This window comes from Cynoglossus semilaevis, chromosome 1 (genome assembly GCF_000523025.1).
Source record: "Cynoglossus semilaevis isolate Cse_v1.0 chromosome 1, Cse_v1.0, whole genome shotgun sequence".
NCBI classification, from domain to species: Eukaryota; Metazoa; Chordata; class Actinopteri; order Pleuronectiformes; family Cynoglossidae; genus Cynoglossus; species Cynoglossus semilaevis.
Window position 1 is genome coordinate 33,936,320 of NC_024307.1, and position 17,223 is coordinate 33,953,542.

Consider the following 17,223-nt stretch of genomic DNA (forward strand, 5'->3'; position numbering starts at 1 on the left):
ATATATATATATATATATATATATACATACACACATACTGTATATATTAGGGGGAATGACGACTTCTTATTGTTTTCCTCGTCAACTATTCTCATTCAATTCAATGTGACTCTCCACATTTCTTTTCGTACCAAAAACGCACCGAACCTCGACGCTGGCACGGAGGTAAGTACCCCCCCCTAATTTACACGATAAACTTTCCACAGTTTCTCCATCGATATTTCATTGTGCTTAATTGTTTAAGTCTCCTGTTTCTTTTCTTAGAAACAGATGTTTCCTGTCAGTCTTTTTTTTTTAAAACCTTTATTCATCGTTTGCTATAAAACCCAGGCCCCAGCTGCCAGTCCTCTCATTAAGACTTGTGTGACCAGAAGGTGGTTTTTTTTTTGTTTTTTTTTTTTAGATGACCAGAATAGTTCAGACCAGAAAGCTGTCGTCATCATAAGCTGTAAAGTGGTTTCAAACGCAACCGTGTAAGTGTTCTGCCTACCAGTTGGCAACCCTTCTAGGACGTACAACGCTGTTGTTCGTGTGAGAGATTGGCTTGCGTAACGGAATTAAAAAACAAACACGCCTGAGGTGAAATTATTCACCATTAAACTACTTAAGGCACTTCCTTTAAAAAACAAAAAACAACTTACCGAGCACGCCCAGCCGATAGTTCATCGTGACGACAACGACGTTTCCATAAGCGGCGAGGATGCTGCCATCAAACATATTCCCAGAGCCCTCCATGTATGAGCCTCCATGGATGAACAGCATGACCGGCTTCTTACGACGATCCCGAATATCTACACAGCACAAGGAATGTACGTGTGTTTATTCAACCTCTCAGTGAATGATTAATGCATTAACAACAACAACAACAAAACAATTGAAAACTGGGGGTAGAGATACATGAAAAAACAAGAAAAGAACAAGCAAAAAAAAAGACCCGATAAGTATAATATAGATCACTACCTACTCTCTACTACTTCTACTTTTCTTACTAAATAACTGACCAGAGATTGAGATACATCTTAACTCAGAGGATTCCTAAATTCTCAGGTGAGTAGCTGTGTCGTAGATATTTAAAAAAAAATATATTAAAATTATAATATTGTTACTTATTTTATTAATATATAACACAAGTAATTTGAAAATAACTGCAGTCAGACCCAAAGGTTTCGAACTGTCATGGAAAAACTAAGGCCGGGGGGCCCGAGGCGGCCCGTTCAAACCTTTTTAATCCGGCCCGCCAAACTTTTCCAAATTATATGATTTATTTATATTATCTTTATACTTCTGCCTTTTCCCTGCAATACCCATATTTCCCCAATAGGTGGTGTAGAAAAATGATAAAAGCATTTTAGCATCTTAGCCTTTTTGCATGGCTTTCACATGTCATTTATCTTACTTCACATGAATATTCCATCTATCTGCTCCTGACCCGGCCCCCCCCCCTGTTTAATTTTTAGGATCCTTGTGTCTCCCGCGAGTCAAAAAGTTTGCCCACGCCTGTGCTAGCAGCTAATAATGTTACGTAGACTGGTCACATCTGGTCAATAAATATTTTTCTTAAAAAAACCTCCAAAATTGAACTGGGGTATTTTGTTCTCTTTGTCCCTGTCTTTCACAGGGCATTGAGGAAACATTTGACCCAATCAGAGATGCGTCGCGCAGCTAGAAAACCTCATCTCCTCGTCCGGATAAAGCTGCCGCCACCACCTCGTTCCCTGGCCATGCCCCTGCTTCCTACCAGCACCAGCGAACCCATCGTCTTGGAGGACTGAGGAAAAGACGGTGTGATGTGGGGTGTGTGTGTGATAGGACAGAGGGTGGAGGTGGGTCTGTGCCCAGGCCGTGAATGACGGGCGGCACAGTCCACCATACCAGTAGTTTTTCATTTTCTTCTTTATAGTGTCATTTCTGTTCCTTTAGTACTCTGTTACTTCCCGAAAATTTGATGTGTTTCACATACACACACACACACAAAAACACACACACACACACACAAGCACTTAATGACTGTACATTTTAAACATGAAAAAAAAAAAAAAAAGGCACCACCACACGGAAAAACCACCTTGGGGCTATGATGTATTTTAATCCAGATCTTGAATTATTTTTTTCGCTCCGGCCTCTTTTTAAAACACAGCCTATTTTTTAGATGTGTCATTTAAATCAAGATACTCTCCATTCTGAAACCGTGGTAATGAAGCACACAGTTCGTTCCTCCACATCGCCATCCTTGTGTAAGTGTACGTATCCCAGAATAAGGCGGCGCGCGGCGGCGAGGTGCGGTGCCGGTGACGTGTCATAGATACAGTACAGACGGCGCGTAGCCTGCGTTTTCCGCAGGGAGAAAATCTGACAGGCTGTGTGTCATAACTCTCGTTTACAGTCTGCAGGTCATCTACTCAGGAACCAAGGACATGATGAAGGACATGGACGTAGCTTAGATTTAGCAGTTCGAGTGGGCCACCTTCAGTCGTCACGTTTGATGCGTGTCAATAGTGCTTCTTCTGCGTAACGTTCACGCCTTTGTAAAGAAGTTTTTAAGTTTTACATGGTTCCTTCCGGGTCATTTAAATTATGTTATACGCTTGTGTAATTCCCGTCGTCTTTAGCTAGTAATAACTAGAACTCCAGTTCAGGCAACACACCTCCGGGCTTCAAACATGTTGACTTAGATGCACAACTGAAAAAAAAAAACCATGTCCGTTCCTTTTGCGCGGTCGTTGGTGTAGATGGTGTTCTCAAAGACTGGGTCGTGACCCTCAGGTGGGTCGCAAGAGAACTAGAACTCCAGTTCAGGCAACACACCTCCGGGCTTCAAACATGTTGACTTAGATGCACAACTGAAAAAAAAAAACCATGTCCGTTCCTTTTGCGCGGTCGTTGGTGTAGATGGTGTTCTCAAAGGACTGGGTCGTGACCCTCAGGTGGGGCGCAAGAGTTTTTTTTTTTTTTTTTGTGCTCGTCTCGCATCATATTTCCCAAGAGTTTACGAATAATGTCTATTGACTTGGGGCGCGAAGGTTTGTGACTTTTAAAATATGGGTCCCCAGAAAAAAAAGTTTGGGAAACACTGGTGTTGAGGCATCGCGTCCAAAATGTTGCGTGGGCAGCGGATGAGGTTGAGAAGCGTGAACGTAAAAAGTTCAGAGTCCAGACGATTTCTGTGAGTTCGTCAGTGAGTGCAGGTTTTCACGAGCTGCAGCAGTGTGGAGCGCGTACACAGCTACATTTTCTATGTAGAGAGGCTAGCGTCGAAGCTAACTGAGTGACCTTAGGGCTAGGACTTAAACGCTTGCTTTGTTTTTTAAGGTTGCTGTTTAAAATTTAAGTTTGTGTTTCTGTCAGGAATTCGCATAACGAGCTATTTAGTAATCGCAGAATTTTAAAGTGTTAATCGGCATGTGGTACTTGTGTGACATCGCGTGTTTAGACAAGCGTCAACGTCTGTGCCGTACAATCGAGTATCAGGGCCACATTGTGAAAAACAAAATGATGATGAGGTTAAAGTTGTACATTTTTGAGAATGAAGTCGAAACGCTACGAGAAAAAAAAAATAACGTGAGAAAAAAGTGACTCGTCGTGTCTTGTTAAATAAATGCTATTTATCTAAAAAATAATATTAGCATAAGTTAGCAAAAAGACGAGCACCTCATCTGTCTCACGTCATTTTTGAACCCGACACTAAAGTGTAACGTCATTACATTCCCCAATGCGTTTCATTATGACGCATGTATGTTTTTTTTTTTCTTCTCCAAATCAAATCTAAAATTTCAACTTTAATCTGATAAATTTATGTCTTCATTCTCATAAATTAACACGTTTCTTCTTGTGACGTTACGACTTTTTTTTTTTCCTCATAAAAACATGACTTTGTTTCTTTGAAATATTTCAATTCTTGTCATAAATAGACGACTTCAATCTTAATATAATTCTCAATATCATTTGTTTAGATTCCCATTGTGGCCCTGATATGTCTTTGTGCTGCCAATCACGAAGAGAAAATGAAAATGTGATTTTTCTTACTACTCATAATGAAGGACAAATAGAAAATAAACGTAAGAGCCGCCGCTGTTGTCCCAGAGGACCAAAATAGTCTCTTCATTTTATACACTGTTACGATTTGATTGAAAAAAAAAAGTGTTTTTAAATCTAAACTCTTAGCAGCATAAGATGACGTTGTGAGCCGTCACTTGACTCATTTGTTTGCAGATGGGCTGTAATAGAGCAGCCAATGAGTGAAGAGTGTCCTACTGGTCCTATGCCTCAGTGATTAGCTTTTCTGTAGCGCCCCCAATCTTTTGTAGGCACTATTGCCGAGACTTACAGCTATTGACAGCCATCTGCTAAAAATCAATATTTTTGTCAAAAACAACTAGATGATTTTTTTTCCCCCCAAATATGGCAGAAGTTCCTAAATATAGTACAACTTAAATTAACCTGACCCGCCCTTTGGGAACCACTTGTCTTCTCTCTCTCACTTCATTTCTGGCCAACCTCCTACAGTTGTTAAGGCCTGACTCGTAACTTCATTTCAATTGTTTGAATGAGAGCTGCCGCCGCAGAAAGAACACGCCGGCTCCTGATTGGTTCAGCTGCTCGCCTCGCAGAATCAAATTGTGTTTTTAAATGACGATCGTTAGCAGCATGGATTTTAACCAGTTACTTTCCGCGTTTGACGCAGTTGGGTACCAATAAACAGACTCCCGAACAAAGCCCGTGGGTTGGCCAATGGGGTTCATGAAGGTCACTGGTGAATACCGCCGACGCAGATGTGATGTCAGACTTGACCTACTGCATTTCTGAAGGTGTGAGGTTGGACTGAAACGTTTTCTTAATGGTAGTTTGAATGAGGTCTGTTTAAACAACAGCAGCAGTATAAATTTGTACGTCTTCTTGGTCAGTGTCAAGTGCGCCTCCCACAGGCAGCCGGTGATACATGAGGTTGCTTCTAAGTGGAGTCACTGTAAGCCCAGCTGTAGACTTAATTTTTAACAGGAATACATGAACTCGCTTGAGTCCAGATAATGCAGTTTTGTTTATTTTTTTATTTTTATTATTTTGTGTGTGTGAACCTCTGTCTGTTCAAGTAAATAAAGTCCCTCGGTTCAATACGAGCAAGGGACTTGATATACAAATGGGTTGGACAAAATGCATCCTACTCATGGAGGCAACGTGGATGGACAACTCTCGTGTGCTTGTGATGTAAAATTGCTCGATGAACTCCAGCTCAGAGACGTAAACGTTAACAAACTGATAGAGATTTTAAATTTCCATTTGACATAGTGCCGTATGTATCATAGCGTAAGAGGTGAGCGTTTTGTAAAGTAGCTACAATCTTTTTTTCCCCCCCCCACTGGTGGGCATCCTTTTAAGGCTTTTAACATTAAGAAGTCAATGGATAAATTGGCTCATATACAGCACCACAAAGGTCGACGACCGCTCCGTAATTTCCTCGGTCATTTTAAACAAAGCCGATTTAAGTCTGACGTGAAAATAGTTTTTCTCCAGGATGTCGATTCGCGGCCTCCGACCGTTCGTCCGTAATAATGTGGCGCCTCGTAGCAGTGGAGGTGTTTGCGATTGTGAAAGGCTTTGATGATCTGTGAAGGGAATCGTGCCATCTGAGCTGTGTTTTCATTTGATTTGTGATTTAAATCCCAATGGAAGGTTGAAAACTAAATGTATGTTTGGAAAAAAAAAAAAAAAATTGGAAAATTATAATTCCTTTGTATCCTTTCGCCACACAGCATCCATGAGGTTACAATGGTTTTATAAGCAAGTCTGGTCCCAATGTGGGCTTTGTAATATTTCTCCAAAAAAAAAAAAGATTAAAAAAAAAGAAAGAAAGAGAAACAAGTGTTGACTTTGTAGCAAATAATGTGTAAAGAAAAGTGGAATATTGGAAATTTTTTCTACATTGAAAGTGTAATTCTTCTCCATTGTTGTGGAGACGGCTCTGATAGGCTACTGTACATGGGGAAACATTGCTCTCCTTCACTGGGGGGGGGGGGGGGGGGGTTGTCATTAGAACCCGGGGGGACACTGAAAGGGGGTTGATTTTTTTTTTTTTCTTTCGTATGGAGAGACCAACATGCTACAACTGAAAGTTTTTTTTTTCTCAAGTGTTTTTTATTCCAATGTCTCCGTAATGTTTAATGTTATCTTGGTTTAAAAAAAAAAAGAAATAAAGTTTTTTTTCTCTTTCCTGCTTTGTTGTCTGGTTTATGTAAAGTTCCCCTGTCACACATTATTTAAAAAAAAATTTTTTTTTTTAGTTTCCAACCATATATGCCATATGATTTTATACAATGCTGCATGAAATTCGCTAAAAGCTACAACAGATTTTCTCAGTAAAAAATTATTGTGACAAAGTTCCTTCTCGTGGTCGAGGATGTCGTAAACCGAGGACCCCCGTATATACTTTCCAACATATTTTTGCTGAGCAGAAACATTTTTTTATTATTTTTTATGATTTGATGATTCCCTTGAGGTGCAATAGTTCCAAGAAGATCATGCCATCATCAAGTAACTACAAGAGCAATGTTGAAGAAACAAGTTGAAAGATCTCTTAAGTCAGGTCAATGACAACAAAGTGATGTTAGCAAAATGTTTTTTTTTTTCAAACAACATTTTCTGCCTTAGTAAAAAATCAAGTAGAGAAGAGTCATAGCACCATATACAAGACAAAACGCCCAATGAAACATTGAAAGTTTTGTGTAGCGTGCTAACAAACCTAGTTAAACCCCAGAACAGTATATCTAGTTGCTAACACTAGCATTATAAAATTACATACATGCAAGATATTTTTATAAAAAATGGACTAAAAGTTCAAAGAAGACTTTTTAAACATCTTCACAAATATGAAATATAAAATTTGATTTTTTTTTATTTATTATTAGCACTTTCACATTATTAGCACTGAATTTTTTAAAATGTATTATTAGCACTTTCACATTATTAGCAGTAGCTACGTTCCTTTTGCACAGATACTCCAGTTTCAACCAAATAACACTGGAACTCTCCAGCGCCTGCTTGTTTTTTCCCAGCAGGTGAATGTGATTGTCCTTGGACACGCCCCTGTTACGTTGAGCCCGCGCTTCACAGCTGAGGCTCATTAAGTCGTGGGAGCAGGGAGCAGTTTAAAAAAGCCACAGCAGAGAACCACTTGAGACACGGAGACACAAAGACCATTTAGGTTGCCTCAGACCAAAGCCTTGTCAGCCAAGTTTTGTACTGGAAACTGTTGTCATTAGTGGGGAGCCATGTTAGAGGTGAGTCCGTTAAGCTAAGTTCTTTAATATTTGTTTGTATTGTTAATTGTATAGACCAGGCGTGGGCCACAATTGTCTTGAAATTGAATGGGGTGGTGAACTTAGATAAATGGCATGTAAAAGCATGCTAGGCTAAAAAAAAGGCTAAAATTCTTTTATCATTTTTAACGTCTTAGATAATTTTGTTATGCATTCGAGGCGACGTTTCACTTCGCCGCATTTGCGTTTTTCCCATCATGACTCATGTAAACGAATGATGTCCCCTGCCATTTTAGCAAAAAACATGACACTAATGTTTGTTGTTTTTTAAACTGACTTGCTCTTTTCTATTTCCTCAGCCCCCGGGCCTTAGGTTGCCCATGCTTAGTATAGACGCATTAATCACAGTATTCAGATTAAGCTCTAATTAAAAACTGTGAATGTGAAGAGAACTGTTATATTTGTTGTGCTTCTGGAAATAAAAATGCAAAATCAATGGAAATTACGATGCAGTTCAGATGCTACGCCAGCTATGGTTGACAAATGAGTTTGCGGAACAACAAGTTAAATTACGATTTTAAAGTTTTAGTGTGGCTGCCTGACACAGGTTTTTGGAAACCTAAAGTTGCACAATTCAAACACTAATATTTGAGCTGTTAAAAAAAAAAAGTCATGTTTTTGATTTTAAAAGCACACTTTGATTGTGACATTAATCAGTGGTCTAAAAAAAAAAAAAAACTTTTCTGCAGTTTATTTTTCCTTTTCCCAACTGACTTCCCTTGTTTCAACTTTTTTTTTTTTTTTTTTTTTCTCTCCCCCCTATCCCCAGACCAGCACTGACGAGATGTTTCTGCCCTCCTGCCACGATGAGCAGCTGGTGGACAACCTCCTTTCCAATGAGGAGCTGGATGGAGAACACGCTGGTCCGGGTCTCTCCCTGGCCAAGGCGCTGCTCCCTTTGGTGGAGTGCTCCTCGTCTCCTCTCGCCTCCTGGGTCTGCTCCACCCGCTACAAGACAGAGCTCTGCACCAGCTACTCGGCCTCTGGTTGTTGCCAGTATGCCGAGCGCTGCCAGTTCGCCCACGGCCTCCATGAGCTCCACGTTCCCTTTCGCCATCCCAAGTACAAGACGGAGCTATGTCGTAGCTTCCACGCGACGGGCTACTGCTACTACGGCAGCCGCTGTCTGTTTGTGCACAACCCCACAGAGCAACGCCCGGCCCTGCGTCGCCGCAGGAATATCCCATGTCGCACCTTTCGCTCCTTCGGCGTCTGTCCCTTTGGCACGCGCTGCAACTTTCTGCACATTGAAGGAAGCGAGGGCGAGAAAGTCGATGGTTCTCTGGAGTCTCCTGATGCGGGCGAGAAAACCCCTTTGCCCCTTAGCCCCAAATTCTCACCGCAGACCAAAGAGTGGAAGCCTCGGGGCGCTCTCTGTCGCACCTTTTCGGCCTTCGGCTTCTGCCTGTACGGCACGCGCTGCCGCTTCCAGCACGGTCTCCCCAGCAAAATGAAGAGCTCGGACAAGAGTCCAGGAGGGCTCTCACTGGGAAGTTCGGGTTTACCTTCCCCGTCCTCGCTCTCGGGATCCACCCCGTGCTCGTCCACATCCTCCTCGCCACCCTGGACCCCACCTGTCGATACCACACCCACAGAGGCCACTGCCCACAATGCTTTCACCTTCTCCAGCCAGCACCTGAATGACCTTCTGCTGCCTCTGGCCCTTCACCTGCAGCAGCTGGAGAGCAGCAAGGCCCATGAGATCTGGGACAACAGAGCCATGTAACGTACAGCACTAGCACCTGATGCCAAACCCCTGTTTTTTTTTTTTTTTTTTTTTTATAATTCTTTAAACTTTTTAAAAATTTTTTTTGTATTTTTTTAATTCTTAACTTTAAAACTGCAGTTGAACAGGTGTGTGTACTGGAGGCTTTTGGAAGTGTTCTGTCGCACATCGACAATAACAAATTGTTCTGGATCTCCCTTTTGGGCCCAGCTATTTGAAATTAACTTTTAATAATTGTACATATTTTATAAATGGAATGTATTAAATGAAATGTCTGGCTTCAGTGTTGTGAATAAACTATTTTTAATCTTTAACTTGATGTGTTTGCTAATGATTTGGGTGTTGAAATCTCATTTAGTTTTTAGTTTTTTTTTTTTTTTTTTTTTTTTTTTTTTTTTTTAAATAACCAGAGGTTAATAACTTTGGGTAACTGTAAATTTTAAAATTTTTCCCTAAACTAAATTCTTGCTTTCAGTCCATCTCAATCATGTTTGGACCCCCCCCCCCCCCTTTTTTTTTCTCTCCAGGGGTTGCAACAGCAAATCATTGATTTCCATCTCTCCCTGTTCTCTGCATCTTCTACTCTGACTCCAACTATCTGCATGTCCTCCCTCACTGCATCCATATATCTCCTCTTTGGTCTTCCTCTTTGTCTCCTACCTGGTAGCTCCATCTCTAACATTCTTCTACCAATGTATCCACTGTCCCTCCTCTGCACATGTCCAAACCATCTCAATCTGGCTTCTCTGTCTTTTTCTCCAAACCTTCCTGTCTGTGTTGTCCCTCTAATGACCTCATTCCTGATCCTGTCCATCCTTGTCACTCCTAAAGAGAATCTTATGAAAAAAATATCAATCAAAATCCAGAAATCAGATTCCTAAGCCCAAATACTCAATTTAACTTTGCACAACACTGCTGGAGGAGAAAAGATGGTATGGGATTGATATCAGCAGATACTCCATGATGCAGTATCAATATCAGCATTGGACATGAAACCTAAAAATTGAAAATTGAAATCATTCTGATAGACAACTTTTTATTAAAGCAGAATTTAAAGTTTGAAAAATAACTTAATAATAATAAATTTTTGCTGAAGGTCAAAATTATATTTTGTTTTGCACTCATCTCTATACTTTAATTTGTTTACAGAAAATATGGATTGCTCAGACACAAGAAGGGTGCTCTGTCCATTTCTATACAAAAATACGTTCTTTGTAGGACAAATGTTCCTGTGTTTGTGTTGGTGAAAGTGGAATTGAGAGAGGAATGCTGGTGTTGTTGGCTGAATAGTGAAATAAGATGCTCTTTTCGGTTCCAAGTAAACAACTTTTGTATTAATAGCATTCAATATAATTACTTGTGTGCAGTATTTATGAATACAAATATTATTTACAGTTGGGGTACCATCATTTTTTGAGAATACTTGGTACAAAATTGAAGAGATATAACACGTCTAAAAAGGTCTAATAAAATGCCCAGTCTCTCGTTGCATAATGAGTTACGTTTAGACTCCTGTACGCTAGATGGCGGTAATGGGTCGGCAACAGTTTGGCGCTCCAAAATATATAGTATTTCCGGTTTACGGCGGCTTTATATTTAACGTTCAAACTTTCAAAGACAAATTTACTTTTATTGTTTTATGAAGTCTAAGTCATTATTGTTTTGTATTAAGGGTAAATACAGTTTTTTCACAACTAATACATATTTATTGCATAGACGATAGTCTAACTCCTGCGAGTGTTTCCTCTTCTGTTTGGTAGCACGACACCGCTGTACAAAAGAGCATGGACTAATTGCTCTTCTGTTTGGTAGCACGACAGCGCTGTACAAAAGAGCATGGACTAATTGTATCTGCTTTGTTATTGATCCGTCGGGTTTATACGTTTACAAGGTAAAAGTCTTAACTATTAAATATGTAAAATGACGCTTTCTCTTTTGTTGAATACCACGGAGTGTTAGCTCTTCTCATTGAATAGTGTGTAGCTTCTTCCTACGCTGATATCGTTGTTCCCTCCTCAGTTGAACTTTTATAGCTGTTATCTCGTAACACGCATATTCTCAGGTTGTGGAATTATTCTCAATGACGTCTTAGTTATTTCTGGCGTACATAACCTGCACATGACTGAACCCATTCAGTTAGCATGTTGAACGACAATTTCGCGCTGCGTTATTTAAAGTGTTTTGCTTTTTGGGATGTAAATACAGGACAGCCATGAACTGTTGAGTTTGATTTGACACCTTAAAAACTAAAAAAAAAGATCCAATTTGAGATATCGCTTTGCTCTCAATAAATGTGTAAAGTGGCTTTAAGATTTTGAACAAGAGATAGGGAATGGAAAGTGCAGCAAGGGATTGCAAAAATGATGCAGGACGGCATCTGAGGAATACATGTGACACTTTGACCCTTCCAACTGATTTGTAGGCATCAGAAAGGATAACTTTGCTAAGGTCGTAATAACCAAACAAAAAGGCATCGGGGAAGGCAAAACGTATGCCATATCACATTTGGTGTGCATAAATGTGCTAATTTACATGAAGAGAATCTCAAGTCTAAATTTTCTCATTATTTCAGGAGAAAGTCAGAAGATACAGTACATACAAATGGCTGTTGGAAACATTAAATAATGTGTGCGTTCCATTGCTTAGGGCTAAATTTTAGCCAGTAGATATTAGGATCTGGACAAAGATGAATGACACACGATTTTGAGGTAAATCAATAACTGAAACGCGATGCATTGCCAACTAGGGATCAACTCAGCCACTCGGTAGTTTATCAATTTTCATCTTCTTTTACGTAACCGGGTCATGGGGGCAGCATTCGCCACTCAAATCACAGATTTTCATCCTCTTTTCCGTAACCGGGTTGCCGGGGCAGCATTCGCCACTCAAATCACACTGCACCGTACCAACCCCCCTAAACCTTCCTACGGGTGGTGAGTTCACTGGAAGGTACCAACTGCCCTAACTGGGATTCAAACTTGCCCAGGAGGTGAACCCTGGGGTTCCACACCAATGACAGAGACACTGCCTCTGGGCCAAAGCGCCACTAGTAGTTTATCTAATCTAAAAAAAAACAAAAAACATTTAGTTGTTCTTTTTAGTAGGATTCAAGAAATGCTCATTAGGATTCCCTAAAAGATGCAAACGAAAGAATAGGCTCTCATTGCATCGTAGATAACTTTATTTGAAAACTGTGCATAGTTAAAATTTACTTGAGTAGAGTCAAATTGTTTTTTTTTAATTGTCATTATAAATGTATTTCCAAAGCCTAAGTAAGTCTATGTAACTGATTTCTTTTTATCCAGGCGTCGCCACTGTGAAAATGGCGGAGCGGGAAGAACGCCGCTTTGCGGAAATTTCCAGGGAATCGGTGAAATTCATGGCTGAGAGTTCAGGAGTGGAGCTAGGTGATGATGTTGCCACTCTGCTGGCTGAGGATGTGTGTTACCGCTTAAGGGAGGCGACTCAGGTGAGTACTATTGTCACCTGAAAATGAAATCAAACTAACACTCTCACACTGGTTTCTCTATGGTGACTCTTAATCACATGTGAAATGGAGGGTTTGGGTTATTGCTGAGGTCAAGCAACTTTTTGTTTCTCGAAAAAAAAAAAAAAGCAGTAATGGAACCAAATACTGTCAGTTTCTGTAAAACCCAAGATTGAAAAAGTCGGACTATTTTTTTAAGAACGTCAGAGGTTGCTGTGAGTCAAACGGTAACAGAAGAGGTTAGCATACTTGACCTACAGCTAGAAGATCACCAGTTCAATGGTTTGAGTTGTACTTCCTGCTTGTGTGAGTTTTCTCCAGGGACTCCAATTTCCTTCCAAAGTCTCAAAACGCACAGACTGGGGATAGGGTTATTCAGAGACTCTAAATGTACCATAGGTATGGATTTGAGGCTGAAATATAAATATTGTTTGTAATTGTGGACCTGCAAAGGCTGGTGAACTGTCTGGGTTTACCCAACTCTGTTTAGTTGGTTGCTGGGATTAGCTCCAATTTCCCAGAAAAAGCAGAAAGAAAAAAAAAAGCAGGAGCTCTGCAGAAAGAATGTTAGGGAAACAATGGTTTAGACAATCCTAAAATGCAGACTTGTATCAGGTAGTTGTGCTACATGAGTGTTTGTGTTACAGTTATGAATATTTATAGTTGTGTTCAAAAAGGCAGTCAGAGGAAGGTGGTAATCGGTTAATGACGCCCTCGCATTTCCCAGCTAGGTTACCATCTCCCATGAATTTATTAAGAAAATCGTGTTCCGACATACGGCATTTAAACAAATGTTTCAATGAAACTAGTTGGCGGGCGGAGTGGATGTCATCACACTGCGCTATACATAGAAGAAAGCTTTGTTTCCATTTGCCGATTGTACTCCATATAGTGGATTGTGTCTACGTTCACTTTCTTTCATTTGTGTGTGTTTTTTTTTGGGAAGTTTTTACACTTCATTACGGACTCTTGGTCTGACTAAGACTCTGGTGTTTTTCTTGATTGTCCTAGATTATGATTTTACCACTGTGCTGGCGCCGATGAATTTAAAAGAAAGTCAACCTGAGATGAATACAAGTGGCAGTTGAAGTGATATAGTGGTGTCCACTCATACTGTTCAGTTTCACCACCATCATGTTGTTGTGTTGTTGGTTCACACAGAGCAGCTCACAGTTCATGAGACACGCCAAGAGAAGTAAACTTACAGTAGAGGACTTCAACAGAGCTCTGCACTGGAGTAACGTGGAGGTCAGTATGTCCGTCTCTCTCTGTTCCTCTAGTGCATGGGTGTCAAACTCAAGGCCCGGGGGCCAAATCCGGCCCGCCAAGCCGTTTTTTGTGGTGCATGCAGCAGAGTTTTTTAACTTAAATAAAACTTTTTATTACATACCAATGAACAATATTTGTAGCTTGAATAAATAATAATCAATTGCAGAAACATGTATTAGTCTGTTATGGACTGGTGACATCTAAACCAGTGGTCCCCAACCTTCTTTGTTATAACGACTGCTCACCCAGTACCATCTGTTACTACAGACTGGTACCAAGGTGCTGAGCATTGAAGGATCATTAAAGCTTCCATTTTTTTTTCAAAATAAAACATCTTATAGACTCTATTGAATGAAGTAAATTAGTAAAAAATAAGTACATTTTTTCCACTCTGTCCCTCTGTGGCTCGGCATCAAATAACCTATGTATAAATACATTTTTCTTTTCTTCAGATATTAGGAAAAAAAAAATCATTCTGAACCGTTGACCTGTGGATAATATTTTTTTTGTGTAACAATTTTTTGTCCCTATTTGTCTTAGACTAAAAAGTGTTACATTTTATCAAGTTTAAGAAAACAAATGACCTTATTTTCCAGACTATAAGTCGCACCGGAGTATAAGTTGCACCAGTGGCCTCCAGCAGGTGTCAGTGTGAAAATAATGAACATGTGAAATTACATATTTTGAACCCAGCCAAAGGATGAAAAAAGTGCAACTTATAGTCCGGAAAATACAGTATATCAGTTTCCCTGGTCACCAGAGTTCACTTGTGTGTTACGTCCAGGCCATCTGTGGCTACGGTGCCCAAGATTCTTTACCGTTCAGATCTGTGAAAGAAGGAGAACTTTTCTTTGTGGAGGACAAAGACATTAACCTGGTGGAGCTGGCTCTGGCCACTAACATTCCCAAAGGATGTCCTGAGACCATGGTTCGAGGTATGAACTCACTTCCCTGGGCCGTTCCGATTGCTTTAATATGTGTTTGTTTGTGCCAATTTATTATTTATTGTTTGTTCTTTTAGTGAATGTGTCGTATTTGGACGGGAAGGGCAACGTGGAACCTCAAGGCACTGGTGAGTTTGATGTCAAACTTAGATACGAGGCAGATATGTCAAGTAGGACATTGATGTTTTTTTTTTTTCATGTCCAGCACTGAGCTTTTAACTCTTTAGGGATGGCTCCGTGCTGTCCTTTAAGTTCATGATCATTGAGCTGAACTTTACATGACCTCTTCTGACCAGGGTGCGCACTAGCTTCCTACTGATTTAGAAAGGAGTTGCTGCAAATGGCCAGGTATTATGGCTCCCTCTGCTGGCCCCAAAATGGAATAACAAAATATCGAGTCTTCTTTTGTCAATATGTAATGCTTTTATACAGTTTCCCAAATTTAGGAATGTTGCTGCTCATGCCTAATTTGGAAGATGTGGTTTTGCTATCTTTTGTTAGTATTTCCAAAAAAAAAAAAAAAAAAAATCAACATCTAACTTTGAACGAGTAGAGTATAGCTGTCATATCTATGACATCTGGGCCACTTGTTCGTCAATCTGAAAAGGACTTAGTGCCAAACGTGCTGAACGACTCCTTGAAAAGTACTTTAAGCTCGGTGGTGTGATGTGTGCCAGTGAAACAGCTCGTGTCTTGATTCCACCCCACAGTTCCCTCTGCAGTGCAGTCTCTGTCAGATGACCTGTTGACCTATTACCAGCAGATCACACGTGCCATCCTGGGGGAGGATCCTCACCTCATGAAGGTGAATTCAACAGAGACCGACTTAACTCTTTGATTAAAGTCACTCAGACACACACAGTAGGTCAGCTCTTATCACATGAGTTTTCTGGACTATAAACCATTCTTCTTTTTAGTACCTTGGCTGCTCCGTTGTCACGGGGCACTGTACCCAGAAGATGTCTTAGTATGTTTGCCGGTTGTTTGTCCTACTTTGGATTGTGCTTCAGTTGCCTATTTTTTTATGGATTGTTTAAAGCTTGGCTGATAGATTGATGATCACTGGGAGCAATTTATTGAAGCTGTTGTGTTAATGGTTAAATAGTTATTCCACCTTAAATGTTCCTTCTTGGATCCCTGTTGAATACATGATTAAAAAGTAAATGTAAGAACATCAAATGCTCTTTAATCATTTTCTAATTTCCTGTCTTTTATTTTAAGGGAAAATGCCTATAGAAACACTAAAACTAAAATTAATTTCAAAATTTGTTTCATTTTAGTATTTTATTTTCATTTAATTTATCGTTAAACAAACTAAGCTTTATTTTGTCCTTCACTTTTGTTTTATTTGGAAAATTCGGTGTATCCTAAGGCTCCACAGCTGTGACTGGATCACAATAAACAGCCTGTCACTTCTTAACGCCGTTTGTATGATGTGTTTTTCAGGTGGCTCTTTTAGACCTACAGTCCAACTCCAAGATTGCTGCTCTGCTGCCATACTTTGTTTATGTCATCAGTGGGGTATGTACCATTGTTACACAATATATATATATATAATAGAGACAGCTATGATGCATCAGTTGAGAGGATATATACCCAGAGCGAACCACATACCTCCGTGGCAGCCTGCGTGGGTTAAAAAAAAAACTGTGAGATGAAAAATCATTCAAAAATCAATGATGAAATGTTCAGTACAAATATGAAAGGCATTAAAAAGTCACTGCTCCTGTGTCCAGGTCAAGTCAGTGAGTCATGATTTGGAGCAACTCAACCGACTCCTCCACATGGTGAAGAGCCTGGTGCAGAACCCTTACTTGTACCTGGGCTCCTATGTGCGCAGCCTGGTGTCCAGCGTCATGTACTGCATCCTGGAGCCTCTGGCCGCGTCCATAAACCCTCTGAACGACCACTGGACCCTGAGAGACTACGCGGCGCTGCTGCTCAGCCACATCTTCTGGTGAGCAGAGCGGAACCAGATCAAAGTCTCCGCTTGTCTTTTATTGTTGGGATTCCTGTGGTTAAAACATGAAGATAATATGACATGGCACTGGTGATGATATCTGTGCATTCTACGAAGTAGAGAGTAGGATTCCTAAGCTTTACTTTAGTTCATTTATTGTGTTATTATTTATTCTTGCATATTAAAGTGAGTCCTCTGACTTACATCAGAATTCCGTTCTTACGGCGTGACGAAAACTCAGTTATCAGCTTTGGTTCGAACTCACGTACTGTACAAGTACCTGTGTCACTCACCTATGCTAACACAATGGTAACTTCGTAGTGAAGGACATAAAACACCAGAAGAGTCTGGCTTAAGCTTGGGAGCTTTAAAAGTTCCCCAAAAAACAACACAAATGAAGGAAAGCAAATGTAGCACAATGCAGTGTATGGTTACAACAGGCGAATATAAACAAAGCCAATACATATATATATATATGGCATATATTGGCATATATTGGCATATATATATATATATATATATACATA

The 17,223-nt window shown here is 40.2% G+C and overlaps 2 protein-coding genes and 1 long non-coding RNA gene across 5 annotated transcripts in view; all 3 read left to right on the plus strand.

Annotated features, from left to right (window-relative positions):
• The first annotated feature begins 2,949 nt into the window (after positions 1 to 2,949).
• On the plus strand, positions 2,950 to 5,788 carry LOC112488177 (uncharacterized). Its single transcript, XR_003052006.1, has 2 exons — positions 2,950 to 4,851; positions 4,902 to 5,788. It is a non-coding gene; the product is annotated as an uncharacterized LOC112488177 (long non-coding RNA).
• A 1,325-nt stretch (positions 5,789 to 7,113) lies between these two features.
• cth1 (cysteine three histidine 1) lies at positions 7,114 to 9,350 on the plus strand. The gene is made up of 2 exons (XM_008328138.2): positions 7,114 to 7,271; positions 8,080 to 9,350. The coding sequence occupies exons 1-2, from the start codon at positions 7,263 to 7,265 to the stop codon at positions 9,034 to 9,036; spliced, it is 966 nt and encodes a 321-aa protein (XP_008326360.1). The 5' UTR covers positions 7,114 to 7,262; the 3' UTR covers positions 9,037 to 9,350.
• A 1,213-nt stretch (positions 9,351 to 10,563) lies between these two features.
• taf6l (TAF6-like RNA polymerase II, p300/CBP-associated factor (PCAF)-associated factor) overlaps positions 10,564 to 17,223 on the plus strand; it is a 12,239-nt gene continuing 5,579 nt past the window's right edge. The window contains exons 1-9 of one of the 3 annotated variants that reach the window (XM_008328150.3): positions 10,564 to 10,709; positions 10,849 to 10,927; positions 12,342 to 12,505; positions 13,685 to 13,771; positions 14,577 to 14,727; positions 14,814 to 14,864; positions 15,447 to 15,541; positions 16,183 to 16,257; positions 16,473 to 16,693. In XM_008328150.3, coding sequence (XP_008326372.1) covers positions 12,359 to 12,505; positions 13,685 to 13,771; positions 14,577 to 14,727; positions 14,814 to 14,864; positions 15,447 to 15,541; positions 16,183 to 16,257; positions 16,473 to 16,693 — 827 coding nt within the window. In that variant the 5' untranslated portion in view covers positions 10,564 to 10,709; positions 10,849 to 10,927; positions 12,342 to 12,358. Of the gene's footprint in view, positions 10,710 to 10,829; positions 10,928 to 10,955; positions 11,745 to 12,341; positions 12,506 to 13,684; positions 13,772 to 14,576; positions 14,728 to 14,813; positions 14,865 to 15,446; positions 15,542 to 16,182; positions 16,258 to 16,472; positions 16,694 to 17,223 lie in introns of those variants that run through there. The other 2 variants (XM_025061338.1, XM_025061342.1) reach the window with 2 other exon arrangements.